The sequence below is a fragment of the Camponotus floridanus genome, unplaced genomic scaffold (genome assembly GCF_003227725.1).
Source record: "Camponotus floridanus strain SB8 unplaced genomic scaffold, Cflo_v7.5 scaffold12, whole genome shotgun sequence".
NCBI classification, from domain to species: domain Eukaryota; kingdom Metazoa; phylum Arthropoda; class Insecta; order Hymenoptera; family Formicidae; genus Camponotus; species Camponotus floridanus.
Window position 1 is genome coordinate 484,406 of NW_020229237.1, and position 19,777 is coordinate 504,182.

Genomic DNA, 19,777 nt, shown 5'->3' on the forward strand with positions numbered 1-19,777 from the left:
TTCATAGTTGCACCAAAGTTCACGATACAGCCACAAAACCCAACGGAGGCGATTGAAGGATATCCAGTGATGTTACATTGTGCCGCCGAGGGTGATCCCAAGCCGACCATTCAATGGGATAGGGATTCTCGTATGAATAATTTAGATAATCCTCGTTTCGAAGTATTAAGTAACGGAAGTTTGTACATTAAAGAAGTATATCTAAGCGATGAAGGAAAGTACGGATGTACCGCCGGCAATAGCGGTGGGCTGAAACGGGAAGAAGTCCAATTAAATGTGAAAGGTATTTTTTCCGTTTGCGCTATATATTACACTATTATAATAATTTCAAATTGTGAAATATTACTGAGTTATTTTTAATTGATTGGAAGCTATTTTATAACGATAGAATAATTATGATTCAAGCTGGAGATAATTATAGAGCCGATATGGATTTGGAGGCTAGTGATGATGGTTCGATGATGACCAAGACGGTAACGATCACTCTTAGCGCAGCCGCAGCATATATGGTACTCGTTGTTGGTCTCATGTTATATTGCCGTTATCGACGTCGCCGCAGGAAGCAACAATATTTACAGGAACAAACGGAAGGTATGATTGGTCACGATGTTAATATATACGTAATAATTTAACAGTATAATGCATATATTTAAGTCAACGTACATATTTATGAATTTCAGAAAAAATGGAAAATGGCGATGTACCGGAGGAACAAACAGAATTAAAAGAAACCGGTAATAAAGCCAATTCGACGAGCAAGAAGAAGGAGAATCGCGATTCTCACAAGAGTGACGGCGCGGATACAGCCCAGAGCCAGAGTAGCAACCAGTCTAAGAAATCCAAATCGAATTATGACAAAATCGCCGCTTCGCGAAGCAATCTGAAGGAACTGAAACCTCTCGGGCGAGGTGAATTCGGCGAAATTTACGCTACAAAGTATCAGATTGACGGTGACAAGGAATCTTTGGTTATGGTCAAGAGTCTCATAAACACAAAGGACGAGATTGCTCTTCAAGAATTTAAGCGACAGCTGGATCTCCTTCATAAGCTAAACCATGAGAATGTTGTCAAGTTGATCGGCTTGTGTCGAGAAGAGGAGCCCGATTACATGATCCTTGAGTACACTGACTGGGGTGACTTGAAGCAGTTCTTGATCGCCTCGCGAAAAGATAACAATCCAAGTCCAACGCATGAGTCAAAACCGCCGCGTGCACCTCAATTATCGGTAGCGCAGATATTATCGCTATCGAACCAAGCTGCAAAGGGCCTAAAACATTTGGCCGATAACCGATTGGTCCATAAAGACATAGCCGCGCGTAATTGCTTGATCGCCAGCAACCTGACGATCAAAATTTCGCTACCGTGCATGACCAAAGAACCATATCAGCAAGAGTACACAAAGCATCGAAACCAAGTGATTCCGCTGAGATGGTTGCCTTACGAGGCCGTGTATGAGGATGAATTCTCTACTAAGAGCGATGTATATTCGTTCTCCTGTCTCGTTTGGGAGATGTTCCACCAGGGTGAATTGCCATTCAACAAGATGAACGACGAGTCCGTGCTGGCTCAAATTAAGGCGCAAACGCTCATATGGAAGCCACATAAGGCAGCGCCGCCGGCTCTCCAGGAGCTCCAAACGCAATGCTGGGCAAACGATCCGCGCGAGAGACCGACCTTCGACGAGGTAGTCTCGAAAATAGGCGAAATTGTGGTCGATAGCTGCCTGTAGTCTGGAACTATGGTGATTAAATTATGCGAGGCTCTAAATATCGGAAATATTGCAATAGGGGTAATGATTGTGCGGAGCTGTACGTTGAGAGGTAAGGCTGACGAGCGCCGATTATTTATGCGGCGGTGACCCATCCTGAGCTAGGTGAGGGGACCCAAAAACCGTGACTTCGCGCGTACGCGAGAATAATTAACCGGCTTTCATGTTAAACGCTTCGTATCAATTATATACGCGTATAATGAATAGTAGGAGGAATTTACCTTTCTTTTGTAAATGGAAAATGCTTGCTCATTAATCATTGAACGCGCGAAAATTATGTGTTTCAATGACGTTGATACGTCCGCGCGAACCGTGATGTATAGACCATACGCGAAATTCGCATATCTCGTACCATTTTGATACACTTCGTTATATGTGATCAAGTAAGTAGTATCTCTACTGTACGAGAAGTTTTGATATATTTTATATATATATAAAGCTCTTGCATAAAAAGGAGCTTTATCGCAAAGATTCATTTATTATCATTGTATCTTGAACACTTTTAGATTTTGCTATCTTGTTACACGAATTTTCGAAATCGCATGATCAAGCAATCTCCGTCTTATATCGTGATTTTTAAACGTTATCTCGATCTCTTCTCTATCGTTTCCATATTATATATTACGTATCAGATAGATATAGATAGGTATTATAGTAAACCATTGGTTCCACAATAATTATTCATATTACAGTATTTTATCGTGTCTACACTAGCTCGATAAGGAAATAATATTTATTTCGAATAACGTCTCTCTCTCCGCTCCATTGACTGTTCTATTGTCGGACTAAGTAACGAATCTGTATGGGCCCATTCACGTTATTCGCAATTAATGCAATACTTATAGTATACAGTATCGATATAATAATAGGGATATGATCACCACACATCGAATACTCGTAAGATATGTTAATCGTTAGATGAGCCGCAGTTGGAAACTGATGACGGGAACGTTTCAATCGAGATTACGCGGATGTTCTCGATGAAATGTCAGTGATCGGACTCGGCACTGCAACGACACGCATATTAAGAAAGTATCACGACCATATCAAATGACGAAGGAAATCTTATCTCCGCCTACATACTTTTACACGCGCTCTGTTAAGACACATTCATATAAAACTTAAGAATTATTTATAACATATACATATATTATATATATATTTATGTGTGATAAGGACGTAATCGACCACTCGTATTTGACGAACAAGACGGCCTTGTACATACCGATGGTATACGTGTAAGTTCTCTTTAAGCGCGAAAAACTAGCATGAATCATCGTATTAATTTTCATTAATAATGCGATCATTCGAATCCCGGGTGATTTTTCATTGCTGGAAGAAATTTCGTCATGTTGGTATATCAGAGATGAAAGGATTATGGCTGGATGCTGGTGCGCGAAGAAATGATAATGATACAGCATATACAGAATGATATTCGAAAACTTATTTTTACATACGAAAATTAGAAAATATCAATTCTAATTGATCAGACCAGGCGAAGTATCGCTCGCGATATTTTTGTGCATCCAAGAGATTTACGATTTGATAAATGGCGCGAACAATCTATATGCAACGGTCCAATAAGAGGAATATATATATATATTCGACCCTCCGTATTATTATCCGACTTGTACAACGAAAATTAATATTCGTATTTTAACGGTAAGTTGTAATATTGTTCTCTATTTCTGCATTTAATTCTACTGTAATAATACTTACACGAGACAGTTATGAAATACGCAAGTTTGCTTCTTCCACTTTGTACAAGACTTGGGTCGATAGTTCGAAAGAGAGATTCGAAGGATAGAAAAGGAAAAAAAGAAAGAATCACCAATAAAAAGATAACATTTTAGATAATTTTTTAAACGTGCAAGCGACAGTGGCGGAAATGCTCGTAGCAAGAAAGAATTGTGTGTATCTCATTCGTATTACGAATTAATAGCTTGTCGAAGAATTAAAATGTGACATAGAATCGTGCAGAAGAACGTTGTAACATGTATCCGCATTAATTTTGGCTTCATCAAATGGAAATATGATCCGATCGAGTTTCACGGATGAGATATACGAGATAACTTGTGACCTCTTTGAACAAAAAAAGATGATTAAAAAACCTATTCAATCCACTTTTCCGATTCCAATCTCCAATGACACGATTTTGAACAGATGACGCAGAGTAATATCTTAATAAAAAAGTAACAATTAGACCATGAAGAGAATATTAGGAAAAGGAAGCACGAATTGATGCAATGAGATTGCTTTGAAATGTCGTTATTGACAAGCTGTTTCAAATTTTTTCCAAGAAAAAATCTTTTTGAAAAATTTCGTTAAAACGAGCAACTATAAGCGAATCGTCGGCTTGTGCATGCGATAAATATATGATGTACCCTATACGCATATATAGATATACGAAATACTGCCAATGAGAAATATGCGACTGTTCTCTAAATTTAAAGCACCCTCGTCATACCGAGCATAGCAAACCGCGAAAACAATTTGTCCGCATCGTCGTGTTTTCGCGGATACTCTAATTAAGAATATGTAAAAGCACGAAAATAATCCTTCAAGTATCAATGGATCATCAGAACTCGTAGCGTCTCTACGAGCGAATTTTATAATGCTTCCTAAATGTTCGCTATATACATCAAGAAATATTCTTGTGATCAGTGATGGTGAGCGTACTTAAAGTAGTAGTATAAAACTAATGTGCTCTTTTAAAAATATTCGAATAGAAATGTTTATCGAAGATACGCATCTAAAGAATATTTCTGCAATGAATATCATTCGATATTTCCACATGAAATAGTAATTTTTATCACAACTTGAATATATCTGAATGAAAAAGAATTAAATTGCATGCACGGTTATCACAATGTAAGCCAGTCATATTTAAATATAAAAATATTCCGAGCATATACTTACGTTTAAATACGATCTCCGTCATTGCTTGTAACATATAAACTACGCTAGGAATATACCTTGCAGCAATCTAGCTCGTACTACGAGTACGTAAAGTTAAGGCCAATTATCCAAGTCCTGTGCTCATATCATTCGCTCAGATATTCTCTCATCGTGAACGACCACAACTGCCATAAAAAAAAAGCAACAAGGCACAGCGATAACTGCGCCGGTGACTTTTATAAAAGCTACCTATTATGTCCAATGTGTCTAGTCATATACGATGACAGAGTGAACAGCGTATGAAAAGCTCATTTGAATGACGTTCATATCCTTAAGCGTTCCAAATCGATTTCATTTTTACAGTATTTTGTAAATATTTGTACTTTTTTATCTATACAACAATACATCGTACTTATGAATTTTTGGAATAGTATGTGCTACGATATTAAATAAAGATGAGAAAAAATACTTATATATAATGTGTGCATATTACAAGATTAGCCTGACCTAATTCAGAACCTTATCCCATATTAAACACTATAAAAGATAACAAATAATCTATCTATAAGATTTCTTTCTTTTAACTCTCAAACTTTTAAGTAGCCAAATTTAATTTAATAGTACCCATATTCTTGTATAACTTGTTGAGAAAATTTTACTTTTGTTATAAAATAATCTAATTTCTTATAAAATAATAATCATGTTTATTCCAAAACAAAATAAAATATTGAAAGAAATCGATTTTCGTTATACACAGTCTTTTTATGTATCTAGGAAACGTTCAGTGATAAAAAAAAAGATACATAATATATCGTGGAAAGAGGATTTTTTTGCGAAAAAAAGAAGTGGCATATTACCTAATCAAATTTATTTTTACTTAATATTTCATGGTACAGTCTATACCTATTATGATATATAAAATAACGTAGTCGTCGAATGCAAACCGATTCAACGAAAGCAGAAATGTCGACTGAGTAGCGCCTAGAAAAGTAAAGCGATTGAATGTCGAAAATGAAACACACGTAAATCGTACGGTACTAACGCAGTAACGTGAGAGGTATGTTTTTTTTTTTAATCATGTGTATATTTATATATAAAGTCTAAAAAAGGATAAGAATTACTTAATCCTTTAGTACTTAATTCATTAATATAGCAGCAGCCTCGCTCTCTATAATAGTACTAAATATAATAATGGTATAATGCGGTAATTATCGTTAATATAGATTATTAACATTATAAATAATATAATCGTCGGAATCGTATAATAAACAATGATACAAGGTATATATATTTTTGTCGTTTTAATTTTTTAAATTGTTATATAGTAATAATCACAATAGCGTATTCTGAAAAATAGATTAGGGTCCCGTGGGCAGAGGGCGGAGTGCCTCGTTTTCCGGACAATCTCTCTTTTTCGCACTTTCGCATTTCTCTCCATCTCTCTCTTTCGGTATCCGGTCGCATTTTAAAGTTCTCCACGGGGGCCCGGAACCCTAAGTTGGACGAGAACTTAAAGAATGATCGAGCGGTCCATCTCGTCTAATTGTAAGTCGTTTCTAATGATGCGCGCTGTCAGGACTCGAAACAACCACGAAGAATCACGCTAGGAATCCAACAGCGTTCGACTGTATCGACAACGTGACGACCGTCGTCATCATCTCTACACGATCATCGTTCTCTGCACATGTGATACGAGGATACAAAATGTTGTAAGAATCGATACCGCTATTTCGTCGTATTTAGGAGCATCTACGGTTGTCACCCGCGTGCGTGAATCGTCGCGTCCTTCATCGAGACGACGAGAGACTCGGCAAAACTTGGTGCTCGATATCGCTTACAATAAGTAATCCATCGCTTCATCGTTGTTTATCGATTACAATGTTATCTCGCGACATTGATATTCGACGCGACTCTCGTACAGGTAATCGTCGTCGCGACGCTCGCGTGTTCGCATCTAAAGGTGCGTTTCGAACGTAGTGAGACTGAGTTGCTCGTTTTTTACGCTTCTCTCCCTTTTCCTCCCCTTGGCTTTTACGCATTTCCGTTCTGTCTTCCTTTTTTTTTAACCGCGTCTCTGCCACTCTGCCTAGGGAACCCACTATAACAGGGCACTATGAACAGCAGTCTGCTGGCTAAGTGACTTTCCGAATCTACAATCGTTCCTCCGCATTCTCTCGCGTTCTCTCTGTCTCTTTCTTTCTCTCTCTCACTCGATCAAGTTCCCTTTCTCGCCCTCTCATACACTTCCGCTTAATCTTCTTTCGCAAGTATTCGCAACCATTCTCACCATTTTCGTTCTTTAATCTGTCCTCTCGTTCTCTCCCTTTCTGGCAGTCTCGCGTTTTACTTCTCACCGACCTCATCCGCAATCATGCGCTTCTCTGTAAACCTACCGATTCGATATTAATAATTCCAGTCTATTAAATTTTTTTCATTTTGCGCAAGCACAAACGATAACTTATGCACGAGAAACATCAAAAAATACCATCTCATATAAAGTATAAAAATATAGTAAAGGGGCAGTGTAACGGTAACTGTACAATGAGATTTGACGGTGAAACAGAATGAAATATTGTCGAGTGCGAGGAGAAAAAAAATGTCATGGACATAATCTATAATTATAGACGAAACTCAATCAATGTAAGTCGAGCGAAGTCGCGCGGAAAGAAAGCCTCGTTTTCGTCCATTCCCGGCATATCTTGCAAAACGAACCGATTCAACATGTGCACGCGCTCCCAAAGCTTATCACCCCACGTGTCCCGCGGAATCGCGCGACGTACCATCCCCATCCGTCACAGAAAAATCGACAAAAGCTCCCCTTCGCCAGCATGCTTTTCCTATGTCAGCATTCACACTACGTGTCAGCCAATAGTAAACCACTACTGTACCTTTTTCGCGTTTATGATATATTTTATACTTTACTTTTTTTAATTATTTTTTTTGTTCGTTAATATTAGACGTGCCGTGTCTCTACCATCAGCCTACTGCCAAACTACCTATCTCCTCATTTCCGCCTCTCGTTTCTCTTCTCCTTCGACCCTCTCACTCGCGTCGCGTTTCCTCCCCTCGCCGGGTACCTCCGACTCACCTTTCTCTCCCTCTCTCTCTTCTCTCGCGGTTTATAAATAGTATTGTATTATTAATATATCATCATCCCTTCGTGTGTCGTTACAATATAATTATCGGCAATATTATACCTTCATTATTAATGCAATTATTATTTAGTATCGCTCTCTCTTCGCTATCCTTTTTTTCTTTCTTTCCTTCTTAATCCATCGGATAATTTCGTTCGCGCGCCGGCCTCGAGAAAAACATTACCGTGAAACGCGCGAGCGTACGTATGAACGAACGCATGAATGAATGAATCGTCACGCTGCTGTGTGCTACACAAAATGAGTGTCTGCGATCGATTAATGGTGGTTGCTCCGATTTTCCGTGTTCGAAAAATGTGATTTATAAGTACGGCGGAGACACACACACGCACATACCCGCATACGCACATATACACACACACACACACAACCGTGCCCGATTAATTAAGTCGAAGAATCTCCCCAAATTGCGACTCTGGCCCGCGATGCGTGGCTACTCCACGAGATTAAGGAGCTATTGTTCGCGTTCTGTCAATATTGAAATATAACCAGAGATAGAAGAGTCTTTCTCGCACGAATGCAAGTTTCCCTTCGCGTCTGATAGATTTGCCGAACAATTATTTCATCATGTCGACAAACTGACATAGAACTCACCGCCTTAATTCACGCTGGTATGCCATACGATCGCGTTACGCTATTTTATATTTTCGCTGAGACATAGCGAGTGCTAGTTCTCATCGACACCTATTGATCGGATCAATTGACCTGTATCCGTATGTATATGTGTCGCACACGCAACTGCGTGTGTGTACATGCGTAGAGCGATATAATTGCGATGATTTCACAGAGAATCTTAAACGCTAAAAATCGATACCGTGGCCTTCCGATTTTAAAAATGCTACTTTAATGTACAGCCTACGTCTTTTGTCGCCTTCCTCGCGTCGTGTCGGACGATCATGCGTCTCGTAAACCACCGATCTCGCAAACGGCACGACATGTGAACGCGTCTATAACGAGTAATACAAGAGTAATAACATACGATTGGATAACGAGTAGCGTGCGGCGAACGCAATCGTGACGCTCGCGAGATCCGAACATGTGATTCCCGGATGCGTGTGTCGATTCGCCGGATATTCACCAGGTCGAGGAAGGTATATCATACCCGATACACCACGTGACGATATTAAATGTACACGACAATGAAAAATCTCACGGCAGTAAATTCGACTCGATCGAACTTCCGGCAAATGACCACCTCCGGACGAACGCGACTGATCGAGACTAATCGTTGAACGACGATTTCATCTTAACAAAGAGGAACCGCGAGAATGTACACGCATATCTCGATCCAAGTGAGCCGACAAACGCACGTTACACGCACACTTCGCACTCGCGGTGTTTCTTCTCCTCGCCTTCTGATGCGTGTCTGAAGAGAGAATTCTCTTCGTTCGTCGGCCGATGCCGCCGGAAATAACGACGACGACAACCACGGCGACGATACGAAATATAAACGAGAGTGTACCAGAGTCACACATTTGGGCGCCTTTTCGCGAACGGTTACTTTAAGGATACACATGGCCGATTAAATATACAAGATCGGCTTTTTAAAGTAGCGCATGCTTGCCGAGCGATCGCCTCCATCGGGACGCACACTTCGCACGCCGAGCTTCTAGTTAGTTACAGTAAAAAATAGCGTAAACGGCACTGTATTAGGAAGAAGCAAAATACATGTTACATTCTCGTTATTTTATCGTTGATAAATGCTATAGTGTTTTTTTTTTTCTTTAAAAATCTTCTGGTATCGCAATATTGTTATTACATCATTATGATTACTCTTAAGTATTAATTATCATATTGTTATTATTATTAATATTACTATTATTATTAGTGCTCGCTCATTTTACAATGTCATGTGTGTAGGGGGGGGGGGGAAGGGGGCCGGCGCGTCCAGTACATCCCCCGTCGGAAAAAAACATCGACACTCTTTCTCACGCTTGTCAAACTGTGAACGCACGCCAGGGGTGGGGGCGGAGGGGGGGGGGCGAGAACGATGAATACAGTCATCCCCCATCGCCCGTTTTTTTTTTTTCATCGATTCTGCACTCCTTCTCATTCCTTAATTACAAAGCGCGAAACGGGAATCCCATTCCTCCGCGGTCGGTTGTCGCGTTTTTAATGATTAACAGTCGCGAGATTTTGGCCGTCGTGGCAATGGAGTTTTCGATGAAACGCGAATTTCGAAAAATACAATGTCCTCTCTTTTTTTCTCTCGACTCTTACATATACACATATCTATATATATATTATATATGTATATATATATACTCTTTCCTCTCTTATGGTATGCTACACTTTAAATGGAACGTCTGATCGGCGAAATCCTCCGACGGCTGGAAATTGAAGGGCGAGGGGAGGGAAACGGGTGGGGAGGGAGAATGGGGAGATGACCGCGAAGAGAAGAAGACTCCCGTTTCGGATATTCAACGCTAGTAGTAAATTTGTTTAACATTAGGTACTAATTCTCTCCTGCTCTCTCATTAAGTGACTTACAATTCGTACAACTCGCCTATCATGTAAAACTATGACGCCTAAGATGTCCGAATTAACGCTAGATCTCGATAATAATCAGATCGGATAAATTAATAGTCGTAACTGTGTATGTATCAACTAGGCTAGACTTCGACGGAAAAATATATTTATAAAAAGTTATAATATCATTAATATATATACGTTTCAAGCGTTCTATATATATATATATATATATATATTTATTTATATATATATACTCATTTATTTATTTATATTTATTTATATATTTATATATTTATACGTATGTGTGTACCATATTACTAATCTTCTACTTATCTCTAGCTTCCACATCCTCGCGCGAATCGCATCTGTCATGCATACTTATCCGATCCCCCTTTAATCAAGAAGATATCTTGTGGTTTTCTAAAATTCATGTCTCTCTCTCTTTCTCAATTTATAAGTAACTGGCTAAACTCGTTTCCGTTAAATATACAGACAAATAACTCGCACGGATTCGAGAGATTGAAATGAAATAATGCATGAAACACATTGTTACGTCTTCCGCGATATTCGTTAAACGCAAATCACGCGAAGCTTATAATCGAATAACGTTCTTTACACCTCGTCCCCGTTATAACAATGCCGAACAAACGAACTCATTTATACGGAATCGAGAATCGCTCAAATCGTCTTGATTCGATCGCGTCATTGTCTTGGATGGAATCCGTTCCTTATTGGCTTAAACAACATGAACGTTTTACGAGCTCCTTGAACACGTTTTCTTTTTTACAAATCTTCGTCTTTTTATTTATTTTTCTTTTATTAAAGCATCAACGCTCGATAGCAATATCGTAAGCTTATTAGATTTCTGACTTTTTTTTTTTTTGAACACCGAGCTATCGCTACGTCTCATTATCTTTCTCTCTCTTCCTGTCGTTCATTCTGCCGCTCACCAGGTATACCCAAACACACGCACACATACGCAATATACATATACGCATACACATGCATACACACATATACACATACAGACAGACAGACAAACTCTTTTCTTTTCTTTCGTTCTCTTTTGAAAAATATTTCGTGATGCACAAACGCTGTCTTTCATGCATTACTTGATTCCAACGTTTATTTCTAGTTAGTTCAGTAGTTCAGTAGAGTTCTACGATCTTAATATCGCGAGTGTCTCCCAACTAGTATGTCTCATCAACATGATTATTAAAACTCGCTAATAAGGTGAACATCCTTACACGTGTACTTCTCTTGTGTCAGATTCGCGTGTCGCGTATGCGTGCGCGTGTTCCTGTATAACCGTGTTCAAGTCTACATATGTGCAAGGGGACCACCTTCCTATCGTTAATGAATACCATTTTGTGCGCCTTCTCGAACGATTAACCATCACAATGTGTGACCAACGATGTTTAGTTTACAATTAATATCTTTGGTATCATGCCTGAGTCTTCCGTTTACAAAAAAAAATCACTAAACAATTATTAAAACACCTTACTCGGTACGTGTCGTATTAAACTTAGAACAAAATTTATCGTTCGCGCGATGCGAAATAAGCCATTAGAAACGCTACTTAGCTCCCGAGAGATAATTAAACGTACCTGCGAGACGACAATGAGTGTCGGATCGATTATATGGCAGCTTCGAACCACGTGGAAAACCACATGGAAGTGTCTTGTGTGAGTTCATGTTTCTGCTATCGCTACTTGTTTCAAGCACAAAGTATCGATTTTATCCTACGATTACAGTGTGCCACATGGCAGTTTAGATATTCCAACAACAATTTTCAACGTATTGTTTGACAGTCATTAGAACAATGATATTATAGGTATGTTCATATCGCTGTTTTCATTTTACGGATCTCGCGCTGAAAAAGATTATCGATTGTTAACAGCAGAGAGTTAATAATTTGCTTTTTGCGACTTTGATAAAATTCCGTTAGCTTCTGGACGAAGCATAAAGAATAATTTGTGCTTGGAACGGGAAACACACACACTTAAAAAAGTTTGATCAAAATGTCTCTACGTATATCGCCAAAGAAAGAAAATGCTTCTCATCCATGCCGATTGTATAAAAATTTGATAAAATTGATAAGAAAAGGAGAAATATTGAGATTCGCCATTAGGGGATTTGTTCAGTCTTACGGTTTAAGGGATGATTTTTCGACGAGCTCTCCAGATATATTTTAACGTTAAATTAATATGAATTAAGTAAAATTTAATGATTATTTAAAAAAAAAAGAGGCAATAATAGAATTTACAAAAATTTTACAACCTGTAATAGTCTGTATCCGTGTACTTGTGTAATTGTGTGCGTGTCAAAGAGTTCAGGTTCGATTGTTCACAAAATTCCACGATTGATGAAAGACAATCTGCTGGAATGTAGAGATTTTTCGCGACACCGTGGAATTGCAGGGGACCGAGATGTCGATGAGAGCTTGGTATAACCGTACATATGCGTAAAACAGATACGAGAAATCGTACGAAAACATTATTTATACAAAGCATAGCGACGAATTCTTGTGAACAAAAGACCGTGAGTTTTATCACTGCGCTTGTCTCGTCTCAGATCCGTCGAGAGAGCCCCTGAATCAAAAACCCTCTCCACGTCTCTCCTATCCTCCGATGCTCGGAAAGCATCTCATATAGAATATATCACATACACGTTTATTTCTAAACACACCGAAATAAGAAGCACTTTAAGATAGATGTCTACTTACTTACACCATCGGGCCCAGGTTAGATGGACTGATTTTCATTTCGTTTTCGTTTTCTTTTTCTTTTTAACTCCTAATTGATGTATATGCTTTTTTATATATGTATTATGTACATATAAGCGCTGTGCCTCACTTTTTTTCTTCCACTCTCTTTCTCTCGCTCTCTATTACGTATATGTGCAGGCGTTGAGAACGCGCGTCTCCGAAGCGTACACAGAACTAGATGAACCGACATTCACAAACGAGAAACTAGAAGTTAGTATCGTTTTCCGCGCGCGCACGACGACTACTTTAACGTATATTATAGACAGCAGCAACATAGTCTGTATTTGTTAACTGCTATCATTGGATACATCAATTAACGCATCCTTAATTCACGCAATATAGCAATCTCCACGATTTTATGATTCAGATTTCTGATTAATACGATAACAAAATATTACGAAAAAGAAAACATTAAGATGAATGAATTGCATTTAAAAATTGCGAATTTTTACTAACACTTTTAAAAATTACTTTATCATGTCCGAGTAAAACTTGGAATGTAATAATTTTCATAAAGTGATATATAAACGTATCTTTTTCATAAAGTGGTATATAAACGTATCTTATACATACAATTTATAAAATAATATATGTATATTCAATATATATTAAATATGTTACAAATAAAATACATAACAAAGTTACAAAATTACAAAATAAAATAAGACAGATAAAAGAACAAGTATAAAGATAGAGATGTTATTATATACAATTAATTAAATGCATTAATCTCCATTTGGCCAATCGCGAAAAACATTTGGCCAACAAACGTCGATAATCATCATGATCGTCTTTAATTTCGAGGCACGCAGAAGTGTTACGTGATCTATAATGGCACTATCAATCACTCGTATTAAATATTACAACGTTAGAAAAATTGCGTGTTTCGAGCTTGCGGATAGTCTCCTTTAATTGACTTTATGAAAAAAGCCTCATCATAGTACTATGTTGTGTAGCTTTACAATTACACATATCGACTTTGATATTAACTGTCAATTAATAAAATAGTGGAGATTACGACATTTTGTTGCGAACCGCCGCGTAACGTTCGCACTATTTTGTCAATCGAGCCTAATTACCAAACTTTACTCGAGTTTTTATACGTTCGAGCATCGATAATCGTAGAATTTTTTTTCTTTTCTTCTTTATTCTACTTGCTCATTCTTTTGCGAATTAGTGCTAAAGATCTAAGATAATCGACAATCGCTATATGCTAAAATGTTTGCGTTTGCCTTACTTATTCTTCAACATGCATGGATAATCAAGTTATTGATCAAACGTAATGTCCACCGTAACGTCCACGTTTCCGGTTGGAATGTCGTTTCTATTATGAGAATTATGAAATGCTGTATTATGATATTACTTATAATGATACGTAAATGGGCAAAAATAAACTGCCCTATGCACAAAATTGCTCGATTCGACGTTTCTGAATGCGATAAACAACCGATTCCTAAAATAATTTCCTTGATCTCTTGATTTCTGTTATAGTACAAACAAACGACATGTAGACTCGATCGACGCGAAACTTCAATATTTCAACTCTTCGTTAATTATCAAAACAAATATCAGTGTCGAAATAAAAATCACAAACAGAAATAAAAAGATTGAATATAAAAGAAACATACCGCAACATCCATTGAAGTAATGCGACATTTCTGATCAGGAAATTATTCTCTTGATTATTCAATTTATACATTTCGGAATAACGCGCTAGGACTGTAGAACGCTTTCTCTCTCTCATCCCCTCGCGTCATCGAGCAGAAAGCAGAATATGACGACCATCGTGATGACGGCGATGATGGTGATGACGACGACGACGACGATGGCGGCGACGACGACGATGACGACGACGACTATGATCGATAGATGAAACTGCAGGGTGGTGTTGGTGGCGGCGGTGGCTGTTGACCGCTCATGGCAATCGGTACGAGGGTGGGCGAGGGTGACGAGGAGGGAGGGGACGGGGAACTCGATGATACGCTCGACGATGGCGAGGGCGATTCCAATGCCCTCGGACCGGCGAGCTCACGATTTGACTGTCCCCCGGACGTCACAGCGCGACTACTTCTGCTGGCCGACGTCGCGTTGTGGCGATTGCGCGCTGGCCGTCCTAGGCTCCGGTGACGGCCACCCCCCTCCTCGCTCGTTTCTCAGAGATAAACCTTTTTGACGCTGCGCGTGGTCGCAAAGCCATCGGTGCGGCGATACGCATCGCCTTGATGGGAGCGCAGAGTGCCAAAATTGTCGCCGCGCGGTCCCCCGCGGAAACCGTAACCGTCCGGAAATTGAAAGAGAGTCTCCGTGGGCGTCGGCGGTGGTTTCCTCATGGTACCTTTCGGAGATTGAAGCTTCGGTGGTTGCGGAACCAGCACCGGCTCCGCATAGGTCACCTCTTCCTGCGGTAACAGCTTTGGCTCGGGCGCCAATCTGCTAAATGTGGATAGGCAAACATTACTAAGAGCGGCAAATTGAAAAATTATTCCTCCGCAGAGATCGGTTTTTTAACATCGAAATGAATATCCTACCTATTCACGTTTTGTCGTTGTTCAAAATATTCATATTCCGTGTCTGGATAGGGTAGATTGTCGTCCTCGTCTTTCCTGCACTTTCTGCCACACAAATAACCGGCCACAAAACCAACAAACAACGCGGCTAATGCACCGGCCACCACAGCCATCACTAGAGTTTCCACAGAGTATTGTGGAGGAGGTGTGTCAGCTGCGGATACTTCCGGACCTGCAAATAATAGAATATCAATTCAAATATGTAGAAAAGAAAACTGAATTTACACAAGTCGTATATAAATAAAGGGTACCTGAATTGTCTTGTTCCTCGTCCTGCATGATATTGATAATTTCACCGCCCGGATTGTCTTTGTTTGGTATCGAATCCTGTGGGAACTTGTTATTGTTGGCGGATATAGCGCCAACGCTTCCGGCATCCTTGTTGAGACTCTTGCCAGGTGGGCAGGATGTATGTGTTCCTGTCGCAACGCTTTGCAGGAATCTGTTAGCATCTGTCGATGCCGGGCCCACCAACGCCCTGCACTTGCCCTCCACCTTATCCCAGGCGCAATAAGGATCCTGTAGGGCGACGCACTCACTGCAGGATAATATCCTGTCGCTGTAGCATCGATGGAGTCTTAGCGCTTGCACTTGACTGTCGGCGATGACGACCAATCGACCATCCTCGAGCCCGTCGCCTGCCTGCGAGGCTCGGACTACCTTGATTCCGCGAACCGGCACCGTTTGCGGGAAAGCTTGTATTTCCTCGATCACAACCGGACTGACTTTCTGATGAGAATCAGCGGATTCGGCATTTACCGCCTTGATCACTTTGCCGTTGTCCGTGCCGATAAAGAGAACGTCATAAGTCTTGCCGCCCGGAGTTTTCACTTGAGGATCCACAGCAATCTGAGTGAACCTGTAACTAAGATAGGATAAAAATACGTTATCGAAATAATCTGTAACATCGACACGAATGTGTCTTCATATTTAAAAAAATTATTTGAGGTATTTTTGTTCAACATTCTAAGATTTTCAAATTATTTTAATGCAACTTTCTAAATTAAATCTTTTCATTGTAGGCATTTTCTAATACTTTTCAATCATACGAAAAAAAATGTGGAACCTTTTAAGTTTCAAGTATTAGATTTATAAATGTACTGAAAAAACTGAATAACTTTCATAACATAAACATCTTTTTCACTTGCATAATATTTTCATTTTTTTGAATCAATAAAAAAGTATAATAAAAAATATATATTGCATATTCAATATTTTGTTAAAACATTGAATTTAAACATTGAATATAAAAATAGAGATAAATATATTTATATATTTTAAACGAATAATTCACCCTTTTCAACTATTTACAAAATAAGAGTAAAATTTCAAGATCAAATTTTTTTTATCTCAATAAAATGCTATTTTTATTTCAATGAAGAGAAATTCAGTTTTTTCAGGGAATAAACACCCCGAATAAGCGATCAATTTATGTTATAATTTACTTGTTGCGTTTCGCTGCATGAAAGAAAAACAATAAGCCAATAAAAATGTCTACAACGCCGAAGATATAACAACATAATAAATGCAGCGATGATAAATGCAAGGACAAAATTCTAAACGTGCACGTCATTTGCGTTCAAATTGAATTTTGATCCGAGATTGCTCGAGTGATTTTAACTTACTGGAAACTGGTGCGTATAACGATCGGCTGACCAAAGAAGCTTGGCACCGATTCGTCCATCAACGAATGCGTATTGATAAAGTTGAGTGTCAGATCCGGCAACGTGCGCGAGTCGTTGGTGCACTGCCCGGGTCGCGGATCCGGTACTTTCGTGTCCTGCACCGGCAGCCAGTTGGAGTTCATGGCGCTCTGTTCTTTGAAATTACCGGCGAAGGTATCGGCGATATCCTGCAGCGAGAAGGCGCACACTGCCGAACCGCTTATGCTGTTCACCGGCGTCGTAAATGTGCCGTAGATGAGTTGCGCCGATGTTCCGCCGTACTGACCCGATATTAACTCGGTCGTTGACTCTGCAATCGAGATAGTCTTCAAATTACTTGGAGAAGAACGTATTCTCCATGGTCGTGTAGTGGTTTAATCTAATATCCACACATGAATTCTTTCTAAGAATAGCACCCGAACGTTTCTATTAAAATAAATATCAAGCTAGAGATTTCTTGAATTGAAAAATTTTAATATAAAAATCAATATAATTATTAAATAGGATATGAAAATTGAAAGAATTTCTGCGAACCAAGTTTAAGTGAATTAAACAGCTAACTCGATAAAAGAAAGGTGTATGAATAAATAGAGATATCAATGATTTATCAATATGATGCGATAAATCAAGATTCTTTTATCGATTATACAGCAAAGTGAATTTGCATATCTACTATGCTCGGATGGAGTGATAGATTAAAGAGCTCACGTGATTCATTGCGTAAACGTGCATCTGTTTACTTACGTATCTCATTAAAGTAAAATGGGAAGTCTCCGGTAACGGAACAATTGAGACGCGACTTCAGGAAGGACGTCCACCTGTTACGGAAACGATGCGGTCCACCTCGGTCGTATTTACAGACTCGTGCTACGCGAGAGTACACGGCCTGCGAATGTAAAGATCGCCATCGTGGTAAATTACACTGTGAATAATGTGAAATAAGGAAATTTTATTTTAAAAAAATATGTCAGGGGAGAGAGAAAAAAGGAGAGACGAGGCAACCCTTTTAGTTTTTATGCGCGTAATTAAAGTGACACGCACGTTCTCAACAGCAACAAAGCGTCCCGTGAAAGGTTGTGAAACAAACAAAATATTGTAGCTTCCAAAATTTTCGAGAAAATATAATTCGCTAGATGTCCCGGGTCACGTAAAGGAGATAAAACACGACGCTAGCGATTTAGGGAAGAATTTATCGCGTATCCATAATTAAAATAGAAGGAATATTTCGCGAGGAATATATAAACGAATGTAAAACGAAGAAAAAAAGAAATGAAACGCGCGAGCGTTCGCGATTTCGAAATAAATTATTTTACTCGGCTCCGCCGAGATTATAAATTTATTCTCCGAATCGCATATAAAATTTCTCCGGGACACTCGCTGCGCCAGAGAGGAGAGAAATCGCAATCTTTACTCGTAATACGTCGGGTTCCAACTTTTCCTCCCGTCTGGAATCTGCCCGGATTTATCTTTCGCTTCGTCACATAAAATTATGCGTCATTATCAGAGGGTACGGAAAGCTCGGATCCGAGTGCAGCCTTTGACAATAAGTCGAGAGTCTGATTTAAGCCACGATGAGTCCAACGTCCGCAACTTTTCGTTGCGTGCGCAGCGCGTCGCGTCCGCGAGAACAAGCGCGTCTTTGTGTAAGGGAGAAGGAAGTGACGCGCCTCTAAAAGCCGATTTTCAATGCGAAACGACGGGCGAAAGAAACGTAATCGTCTTACTTGGACGTTAAAAATCGACCGGGCAGAATAACAGCGCGGCTACGAACTTTCGCGAAACTTTTGTGCGTATTATATCCGACTCCGACGCGAAAGTTAATCTTATCCGCGCGACTGCGATTCTCTTCTACCCCATTGTTATCCGTTGACCGTACGCTAATTCGGCGAGGAAAATATCGCGACTTTTATGGTCACGAGCGAGCTTTTATCGTCAAATTCCGATCATCGGGATGATATATATATATATAATTTTAGACAGCGCGCGTTAAATTTTAGCCGCAAAAGTGGTGCAATGAAAGATGAAACTAATGACATTTAAATCGCTACTTAAATAATTAAATAAATTTAATTTTCAGTGAATCTATTTAAGCTATTTAAGCTAGTGTCGCTTCTCTTAATTACAGATCGATTATTACTATCATTATATTTCACTGCGTTTATCATATTCCATGAAAGCTGGAATTTTTGGATACGTTCCTCGCATAATAATAAGTATAATGTACAAGTGATTTTTCTCTTTTCAAAATGTATCAAAAAAAAAGGAGACATGCGATATTAATCGCCGACGATTTCTTACCTTGCCGCAATTGATATATTCTACAGCAGTCTCTCTGAAGAAGAAGTAGACGAAATCTCCTTGAGACATGGAGTTCACAAAGTTGGGTGCTGCAATTAGAATATGTAACCATTATTACTAACTACTATTGCCACCGCGTGCGAAGATAGTAAATGGCCCCATAAATTCCCTTTATAAATAAATGAACGTAA

The 19,777-nt window shown here is 39.2% G+C and overlaps 2 protein-coding genes across 6 annotated transcripts in view; one reads left to right on the forward strand and one right to left on the reverse strand.

The window, feature by feature from the left end:
- LOC105255013 (inactive tyrosine-protein kinase 7) overlaps positions 1–3,588 on the forward strand; it is a 40,282-nt gene extending 36,694 nt beyond the window's left edge. For both annotated transcript variants that reach the window (XM_011264046.2, XM_011264047.2), the window contains exons 7-9: positions 8–283; positions 406–591; positions 681–3,588. In XM_011264046.2, coding sequence (XP_011262348.1) covers positions 8–283; positions 406–591; positions 681–1,729 — 1,511 coding nt within the window. In that variant the 3' untranslated portion in view covers positions 1,730–3,588. The remainder of the gene's footprint in view (positions 1–7; positions 284–405; positions 592–680) is intronic.
- Positions 3,589–13,727: 10,139 nt separating this feature from the next.
- LOC105255014 (semaphorin-1A) overlaps positions 13,728–19,777 on the reverse strand; it is a 214,313-nt gene continuing 208,263 nt past the window's right edge. For 2 of the 4 annotated variants that reach the window (XM_025415280.1, XM_025415283.1), the window contains 6 exons: positions 19,587–19,675; positions 18,033–18,174; positions 17,250–17,598; positions 15,876–16,489; positions 15,586–15,796; positions 13,728–15,514 (listed from right to left, as the gene is read on the reverse strand). In XM_025415280.1, coding sequence (XP_025271065.1) covers positions 15,211–15,514; positions 15,586–15,796; positions 15,876–16,489; positions 17,250–17,598; positions 18,033–18,174; positions 19,587–19,675 — 1,709 coding nt within the window. In that variant the 3' untranslated portion in view covers positions 13,728–15,210. The remainder of the gene's footprint in view (positions 15,515–15,585; positions 15,797–15,875; positions 16,490–17,249; positions 17,599–18,032; positions 18,175–19,586; positions 19,676–19,777) is intronic. The other 2 variants (XM_025415282.1, XM_025415281.1) reach the window with 2 other exon arrangements.